At 38.7% G+C, this 9,952-nt stretch overlaps 1 protein-coding gene across 1 annotated transcript; it reads left to right on the forward strand.

Annotated features, from left to right (window-relative positions):
• The first annotated feature begins 229 nt into the window (after positions 1–229).
• LOC138880232 (uncharacterized) lies at positions 230–901 on the forward strand. The gene is made up of 2 exons (XM_070159910.1): positions 230–580; positions 722–901. The coding sequence occupies exons 1-2, from the start codon at positions 230–232 to the stop codon at positions 899–901; spliced, it is 531 nt and encodes a 176-aa protein (XP_070016011.1).
• Positions 902–9,952: the final 9,051 nt, after the last annotated feature.

Below are 9,952 nucleotides of genomic sequence, written 5' to 3' on the forward strand. Positions count from 1 at the left end.
CAGAGCATGCCAAAGGAGATCAAAAAAGAACTATAAAGTGGCTCGCCAGTGGTTTCTTCCTGAATGGGGAAATTTTGTACAAGAGGACCCCAGATTTAAACTTGTTGAGATGCATAGATGCTACAAAAGCAGAATGGATCATGAGTGAAGTGCATTCAGGGGTATGCGGACCTCACATGAATGGATATGTTTTGCCGAAGAAGATTCTGCAGGGTATTATTGGCTTACTATGGAGAAAAATTGCTTCAGATTTGTTCGCAAGTATCACCAATGCCAGATTCATGATGACCTGATTCACTCACCTCCTTCGGAGTTGCATCCCATATACTCTCCTTGGCCTTTCGTTCCTTGGCGAATGGATGTTATTGGGACAATCGAGCCAAAAGTTCCAAATGGGCATAGATTCATTTTGGTTGCAATTGATTACTTCACCAAGTGGGTGAAGGCCATCACTTTCAAAGCAGTCACCAAGAAATCAGTGGTAGACTTTGTTCATTCCAACATTATTTGTCGCTTTGGTATCCCAAAGACCATTATCACTGACAATGCAGTCAATCTAAATATACATTTGATGAAGAAGGTATGCGAACAATTTAAAATCATGCATCGCCATTCTACCCCTTACCGGCCAAAAGCCAATGGATCCGTTGAAGCGGCAAACAAGAACATCAAGAAGATTCTTAGGAAGATGATTCAAGGTTCCAGGCAATGGCATGAAAAGTTGCCTTTTGCTCTTTTGGGATACCGCACGACTGTTCGCACATCTGTTGGTGCAACTCCGTATCTGCTTGTATATGGAACTGAAGCTGTAATACCCACTAAAGTCGAAATTCCCTCTCTCCGAATTATTGTGGAATCAGAGATTGAAGACACTGAGTGGGTCAAGACCCGATTAGAATAACTGATGTTGATCGATGAAAAACGGCTAGCAGCAGTGTGTTTCGGCCAGTTATACCAGCAAAGAATGGCACGCGCTTACAATAAGAAAGTGCGCCTAAGGCATTTTGAGGTAGGCCAATTGGTTTTGAAACGCATCCTTCCACACCAGGTAGAAGCTAAAGGAAAGTTCACCTTGAACTAGCAAGGACCCTACATCATCAAGAAAGTGTTACCAAAAGGGGACTTGCACTTGGTAGATGAAGAAGGACGGGTACCAGACATGACTATTAATGCAGATACAGTCAAAAGATATTATGTTTGATATATACCCACTGTAGAATTTTCACGCATTAATTTTCTCAGATCGAAGTGACGAAGGCTATCATTTGCTCGTTATTCCAATAGGTGTCACCCTTTTGTTAATCCTTTTGAGTCGTATTTGTCTTCCTTGTTTCTCACTTTTTGGAACCTGTGTACTTGTAAAAAAAAGCCAAACAACAAATCTCTCAGTCATTGAACTACATCCGACATGATTCCGAAAGGATACGTAGGTAGCCTTACCCTGGGTTCGGTCCCATCAGAATAAAAAAATTCATATTCCCAATACTCCAAAACCGGGGCAGAAGTTTATTTTATTTCACGGTTTTCCTGTAAAAACGGTTCCAAAAGTTGTAATTCAGTTCAAGGTTCATTTCTCCTTTTTTACCTTTCAAGAACTTCTGATCGATGTTATTGAGAATGTTTGAAGTCCCCATGCCAAGGGCATTGGGTAACCTCCCTCATGCAGTATCTTAGTCAAAAAAAATGAGAGAGTCTTATCAGTAAAAACTCGTACGGGCACTATAAGGCGACAGTGAATAGAGAAATGAGAGAGTCTTATTGGTGAAAACCCGGATGGGCACCATAAGGCTACGGTTAGTAGAGAAATAAGAGAGGTTAATTAGCAAAAACCTGCAAAGGGCGCTACTAGCCGAATGAGGGTCTTTGATTCTCCGGCATGAGCACAACCAAGACAATTTCAAGATGAACATCTGCGGCGGATTTTGAGAATTAGACAGCTTAGACGGATCAGGCGTCCAATCCAAAATACATGTCATAATTCATTGAAGTCGGCACATACCTCCAGATAAGTCTCCCTATTACTTTCCCCGAAAGGGATACCTTTTGTTTAAGCACAATTCTTTTTCACTTTCAATTATTATTCTATTTTTATCCATAATTTTTCTTTGAGTCCCTTTCGGTCTAATCCTGCATCAAAAGCGAAGCAATGAAATGACTGCAAAACTAGCTACAGTTTCCCCGTAATATCGAGCACAATTTGGGGCATATATAGCATTGACGAAGGCACGAATCCATCTGAGATCTCATTCAATAAGGCGAAAAAAGTGTTTCAAAGAAACTGAAAAGTCGCATGAGCAGGACCAGCTTCATGAGAAAAGTTGATAAGCACTACGGACACAAACTGATACTGGGTGCAAGACAACTGAGTTTGATTTTAAAGAAAAAATGCATTGACTTAGAGACAAGGGTAGCGGTACCATGTACATCTAGGTATGAAATAGTTGGGGGCAACATTGTAAAGCCAAGGTCTCCAGAAAATGATACAGAGTGGCAGAGCATCTCGGTACCATGCTGACAGAATCGGTTCTTCGACAGCAATGGCCGTGAATCAAGCTACTCGGGACATCAAGGACACAAACCAATCACCACTTTGAAAACTCATAAATTTTTCTTTGCTTGAAGCAGGAACAAAGCAATGCAGAATGGTGATTCTAAAAGAATGAATGTCACCAAACGTAAGCTCCTTAAAATCTCCATTTTTCTTTTTTTCAGCATGCATCACTATTGTTCACACCTCCCATTTTCGTAGCTTAACTCAGGTAGAACTATTTCGCCTAGGGGGATCCAGCTCATAGTTCCGGATAGAAGTACTCTTCGCTCAGGGTGTTTTATGTAGCTTAACTCAGGTAGAACTATTTCTCCTAGGGGGATCCAGCTCATATTTCCGAGTAGAAGTACTCTTCGCTCAGGGTGTTTTACGTAGCTTAACTCAGGTAGAACCGTTTCGCCTAGGGGAATCCAGCTCATAGTTCCGGGTAGAAGTACTCTTCGCTCAGGGTATTTTACGTAAGCTTAACTCAGGTAGAATCCTTTCGCCTAGGGGGATCCAGCTCATAGTTCCGGGTAGAAGTACTCTTCGCTCAGGGTGTTTTACGCAACTTAACTTAGGTAGAACTATTTCGCCTAGGGAGATCCAGCTCATATTTCCGGGTAGAAATACTCTTCGCTCAGGTTGTTTTACGTAGCTTAACTCAGGTAGAACCGTTTCGCCTAGGGGGATCCAGCTCATAATTCCGGGTAGAAGTACTCTTCGCTCAAGGTGTTTTACGCAAGCTTAACTCAGGTAGAATCCTTTCACCTAGGGGGATCCAGCTCATATTTCTGGGTAGAAGAACTCTTCGCTCAGGGTGTTTTACGCAGCTTAACTCAGGTAGAATCCTTTCGCCTAGGGGATCCAGCTCATAGTTCTGGGTAGAAGTACTCTTCGCTCAGGTTGTTTTATGCAGCTTAACTCAGGTAGAACTATTTCGCCTAGGGGGATCCTACTCATAGTTCCGGGTACAAGTATTCTTTGCTCAGGGTATTTTACGGAGCTTAATTCAGGTAGAACTATTTCGCCTAAAAGGATCCAGCTCATAGTTCCAAGTAGAAGTAATCTTCGCTTAGGTTGTTTAATATAGTTTAACTCAGGTAGAACCTTTTTCACCTAGAGGGATTCAACACTTTATCAATAATACATGGTGCTAACGCCCGATTGTATTTCCTTCCAGTAAGATAGGGTACCAGGCCTTGGTTACATTTCCTTTCAGTAGTACAGGGTACCGATCCCTAGTTACACAATCATTCGTTACCAAATTTTATCTCTTTTAGCTAGTTTATACTACTGTTTATGTCTGCCTTTCAATAAATTAGATAGTTTATAGCTTTCGCTGATAACTCACAAAATTTTCCTAGTCCAAACTGGGGCAGAAAATTTTTGTTCGTTTTGTTCATTTTTGATGGCTTTGTAGGCCTCGCCGCAGAGCACAGGTTATGACGATCGAAGCTTGTAGTTTCAGTTATCATCAGAAGGACGATCATAGGATAGTTTGGAGTTAACTTTGACAACGTGTTGGCAACACAACTTCTCAAGATTGATCTTCTCAAATTCTGATCCAGAAACCAAGCAATCGAGATTGAGTCATAATCTTTTCTTCAAAAAGGCATCAAGATCCAATCTAAGGTCAACACAAGCAAGCAAGTCAAGAATCAAGATTTGACTCCAGAAGGCATATAGATAGGAATTTTGTAACTCTTAGTTTGCAGGCATATATAGTTCTTTCTCTTTTCCTTTTGATGTAGGCAGCAAGTAATAGTAACAGCAACAACAACAGCAGTAGCAGTCTTAACTCCAGTGCCTGGTAGTCCCAGCTACCAAATTTTTCAGAACTAAACTGACATGATTCCTTTATAGCCAAGGATATGTAGGCAACCTCGGAAGCAAGGTTCAGTCACCTTTTAAAAAAATGCTTCCATTGGAGTGATATGTTATCAAAAATTAGCTATGGCATTCACTTTTCTTTACACGAAAACTTTTCGTGTCTTCGGGCAAAGAGGGGCAGCTGTAAGCACGTGATTTTTGCCCTATATGAGAAATACTCCCAGAAAATGCAAAATAAAATGATTTTCCTTGGTGTGCAATTTTGAATATTTTTGTGATATTTTTGGATAATTATTTGTATTTGTCTGTGTTTGCTTATTTGTTAAATTAATAAAAAATATAAAAATATGTCGCATTTTGCATGTAGGATTTCATTCTACAATTGTTAGTAATTAAATTAGTTTTACAAAAATTAAAATTACAAAAAATAGGCATCTTTTGCATTTTTAGCATTTAATGTCCAAATGAACAATTTTATGCTTAATTATTACTTAATTGTGCGTTAATTGTTATTGGGAGTTAATTTGCGATTTTATAACTTAATTTAGTTCTTAATAATAATTTAAGTATTTTTATAATTTAGTTTTAGAAAATAAAAGAAGAAAAGATAACAAAAATACAAATAAAAATCGGATTGGGCCACTTCTTCAATTTTCAACCCCAGGCCCAAACATTTGTCCAACCTTCTCCATGACCCAGTCCATCTCCACATGGGTCGACCCGGTCCACCCCATTAACCCAATCCATAACCCAATACCCCTATCTTGCATTTCAAAGACACAAAACAAAAGAAAAAAAAAAGAAAGAACAAAAAAACCCTAAAAAAGATACCTAAACCATCCGCCCCCATTTTTGGTTTCTTCTTCTCCAAAAACACAAAACACCCCAAGCCATCCATGGCTACCTCCCCTTCCACACGAGCATCTCCCATGGCTGCCTCCCTATCGACAACACACGCACACACAAGCTCCACCTCCCTCGCGTCCAAGTAAACCCCGCGACTGCTGCGTCTCCGCCGAGCTCAAGCTTGAGCTCGACGTCCATGGTCGCCACTGGTGCGTCATCGTCGTCAACCACCATCACGTCCAAACAGACCCAGCTGCCCCCGACCTCGTTCCAGCTTCATCGGAGCTCATCGCTGCTACTCCTCCGGCAAACGCCACTGTTTCAGCAGCTACTGCTGCGTCTTCCCGTTCCAAACGTGTAGTGGGTTGCTGTTGCGGTGTTCTTCGCCGTTGGTTGCTGCCGTGCTGCTGCTTTCACTTCATATTCTTCAGCTTGAGCAAATGTTTAGATATTTCATGCCGATACTGCTTCGTTTGGTCGAGACTGCTTCGCCTTCGCGCGAACAACTGAACGAACCTCCATTGATGCGGCGTCGACCACTAGCCCTCATGACTGCTGCCCGTTCCGCCATGGACGTCGTCCACAGCTGCCTTTGTTGCTTCACTTCTGCCGCGCCAACTGCCGATATAGCTTCGGCGTGGATTCAGTTGTCAACTGCCGATATAGCTTCTTAAGTTCGTTCATCGTCGTGTGGTCGAACTTTGGTCGAAGTTCGTCGAGTCAGTCCATACATATTTCATGTCAGTCCGGTTAGTAGATTTTTGAGTTTTATTTTGTCCGTATTTTGTTTTGATATTTTCGAATCTAAAATCGGCAAATGTTTGTTTTGTTCATGTAAAATCGGTAAATATTTGATTTTTGGTTTTGTTCATGTTCATGTGTTTTAGTTGAATTAATTTTCAGATTTCAAATGGAAGTTAATTAGTTATTTTTCATGTTTATTTCATGTTTGTATTATTGTTTAAGTGAATATTTGTTAGTTTAATGTTTGCTAGATTCAAATTGAAATTTAATTGATTATTTCTTCAATTTGTTTCATGTTGTTATGTATTTTCCAGAAAATATTAATGTTGTTTGAGTCATGTGAATCCGTCATGTTTTATTGTTTGAAAAATAGATTTAATTCATGTTCATCTTTGTTTGAAGTTCATGATTAAATCCAGTGATTTAATGTGAGTTTATATTTGTCTTTGATTTGTTAATTTAGTATTTTGTTGTTTGTATTGTTGTGTTCTTGCTCATACATTCATGGTCTAAATTAACCAGGATTGGTTCCCGATATGGTTAATTCATTCCATTGATTTTGAGTTGTTGTTGTTCATCGTGTTCATATAATTGTTGTTGAAGATTGTTGAGAAATTGGTCATCTTGACTATATTTTGGTCAAGTTATGATTAATTGAGTGTTTAGAGCTGATGGGGGTAATTTGGTAAATTGCATTGCATTCGGGGGTAGATTTGTAATTGCAATAAGGTCGGAGGGGTAGTTTGGTAATTGAACATTATTTTGATTCTTTATGTTAAGCATGGGGGACAAATATAATGGGGTGGGGTTTTTGATGTACTTGTTTAATATAATGGGGGACAATACAAAACATAATGGGGATGAATCTTGTACTTGTTTAATGTAGGCATGGGGGACATATTATAATGGGTTGGTAATGTGGCATTTGTTTAATGTAGGCATGAGGGACAAAGTTTTAAAATAAAGAAGACATTTGATAGTGGGATAAAGCATGCCATTGGGGGAATAATTTTGGGGTTGGGAATGGAAGACTTGTCTTGCTATATATAGAGTCATTCTTGACATTAAAAGAAGGGATTTTGGGGGAGAGAAAAGGAGTTGAATATTATTGAGAGGATTTTTAGAGAGAGTTGACAGATTCTTTTTACACTTGAGAGTTGACATACTTTTATACTTGAGAGAGTTTGTGATAGTAAAAGAGAAAGACAATTTGAACTTTCACTCGAACAATTCTGTTTGCTTTTCTTCGAGTGTTATTCAAAAGTCAGAAACTACTGCATCTCGTATCTTTTCTCTCTTCTGCTTTGACTGCGATTGTACTTTTGCACTGCTGAGTTTTCAATCTGTTACTGGGTTATTCTACTGGTTGTTACTGGTTTTGCGGTGTTGCTGAACCTGCTGTTGCCGCGTTATTACTGTTGCTGACTCCTACTTCTTTTGTTCTTGTACTGCTGTTTCCAGGTACACATTTGTACACTCTTGGCTTGAAGCGAAAAAATGAAATATTAATCAGGCTCCTGTTCCTGTTGAATTCTTTTGTTTGGATCTGTGTTTGAATATTAATTTTCCTCTCTTTGTATAAAAATGTAGTCGATTAATTAATGAGTAATGAGGCTGCATATGTATGATTTCTTCATCTAATAATGCTAGTTTAAATTACTTGAAGAATAGTTAATCGGCTTTGATATTATTGTGTATCCCTCTCATGTTCCAGCATTAGTAAATAATAGAATATAAAAATGAAAGCAGTTTTTCTTTGTACAAACTCGATCGCAATTTTCCAATCGCATTAGCCGTAAACTAATAACTAATAGGTTACGTTTTCAGCATGTAAATAATTAAGAGATTTTCTTTTATTTTTAGAGACGAACTTAATAGAAAATATAGTCACTATAGGTTTATCCTTTAAAATAAAAATGAGACGAGTCTCGCCAAATGAATCACAAATCGCCGGGGCCCTCAATAATTGATCATAATAAATACTTAGAATTTGGGATGGACTGTTTAGTGAATTCCACTGCCTTCCCCAAAGATAATAACGCGTTAGACTTTTTAGGCGCGACTTAATTAAATTACATTCTTAAATTCGGGTGCGCATTTATGTGACCCAAATTCAAATCTCAACGGAGTCGAAATGTGTTAACAACTACGGGTGCATTGATTGTGACGTGGTTCGAGATGCATTTTCACGACGTTGCAATTCTATAAAAATAAATGATAATAATAAAAGCGGTTTAAACTTAATAAAAGCACGTAAGTCATAACATGTATTTAAATCAGATATTTAGCCATTATAACAATTTAAGCGACCGTGCTAGAACCACGGGATTCGAGGGTGCCTAACACCTTCCCTCGGGTCAACAGAATTCCTTACTTAGAATTTCTGGTTCGCAGACTTCATTTGGAAAAGTCGAAAATTTCCTCGATTTGGGATTCAAGATAAACCGGTGACTTGGGACACCAAAAGCCAAACCTTTCCCAAGTGGCGACTCTGAATTAAATAAATAATCCCATTTCGAATATTGTCACTTAAATTGGAAAAACTCCCTCGCGCATTTATCCTTCGGGGCGGGCGCGCAAAAAGGAGGTGTGACAAACACCTAATTTTTGCAGTATTTTAACACCTCCTAAAGTCATTAGTATTTTGTTATTTTATTGTTTTTTCTCATTTTTTGTGTCTTTAATTGCATATTTCCTATCATAAAAATACCAACAAAAAAATTAGTTCTTTCCTCATTTATGCATTTTAGGAATTAACTAACTACTCAATTGGTGAATTAATCTAGTTAATTGATCATCTAAATAAGTTGTTTAATTAATTTATTTGTGTAAAATTAGTTTAATACGTAGTATTAAGGGAAAATGGGCTAAAATTAAAATGATCAGGTGGCTAAGAGTGTAATATCATGTTTAATTGAGTGGCTGCCAGAAAAATTCAAAACGACGTAGTTTCAAGGTGAAACTACGTCACTTTGTTTAATAAAATCAAGATGAAATCTGAGCCCTCCCTTATCCTTGATTCAATGGCCCAGATTTAATTCCACTTGGCATATAAAAGGCCTTTTTAAATCAGATTTTTGTCATTTTCTCCATAACCCAAACCCTAGAAGCCCTTCTCCTCTCTTCTTCTCCCCAGCCGCCGTCGCCTCTCCTCACGGCGCCGCCGCCAAACCCAAATCACCCCAAAATTTCACCCTTTGTTCTTCTCAACCTCCTATTTCCATTTCTTCAAACAAAATCCTTCAAAAAACCCCTCAAAATCCATGAATTTTAGATCTAGGAAAGCCCTACCTGTATTCTTTTTGTAAAATCCGTGGATATTGAGCCACCCCTTCACCCAATGCCTACATAGAAGTATATAGCTCGACAAGGGCTAACATTTGGCATTGGTCCTAACCCTAAACTCCGGCGACCCCCACTGCCCGCCGCTGCTGCTTCTCCATCTTTTTATTTCTTTTTCGACCAAGGCACTTGTTTTCTTTTGGCAAGACGTCGGAATCTATTAGTTTAGCGTCTTCCAAAAAGAAACATATGCCCCAAGGTCAGACAACCGCCTCTTCACATCCCCGACATCTTCTCGTGGCTCGAACAGTGTCAAATGCCCTCGATTGGTATAAACCCTAATTCCTTTTTATCTTTTCTGATTTTTCTGTTTGCTTTTGTAATTAGTATTAGTTTTAAGGTTTAATTTCTATTCTTGTTATTTTTATTTGTGTGCAAATGAGCTAGGGTAGTATCGGTTTTCAATTATATATTACTTTATAAATGTGAATTTCAGTTCTTCGACTTAGCCGGTCGAGTAGTTTGTTATTGTCCGTTAGTTCTGATTTTTGGTTCTTCGACCTAGCCGGTCGACAATTTTGTGTGAATTTGTTAGTTTGAATTTTCAGTTTTCCAACCTAGTCGGTCGATAGTTAAGTGTTTTATGCTAGTTTCATGAAAAATCAAAAGATTAGTTGAATTGTTTATTTAGTTGGTCGTTTGGTTAGCTGATTTTACTCG

The sequence above is a fragment of the Nicotiana sylvestris genome, chromosome 10 (genome assembly GCF_000393655.2).
Source record: "Nicotiana sylvestris chromosome 10, ASM39365v2, whole genome shotgun sequence".
Lineage (NCBI taxonomy): Eukaryota > Viridiplantae > Streptophyta > Magnoliopsida > Solanales > Solanaceae > Nicotiana > Nicotiana sylvestris.

Bases quoted from the DNA above. Each gene is read 5' to 3' on its own strand.
- LOC138880232 (XM_070159910.1), top strand. From the start codon at position 230: ATGGAGAAAAATTGCTTCAGATTTGTTCGCAAGTATCACCAATGCCAG. The intron at 581-721 runs GTATGCGAACAA...TGGCATGAAAAG, and splicing joins ATATACATTTGATGAAGAAG to TTGCCTTTTGCTCTTTTGGG.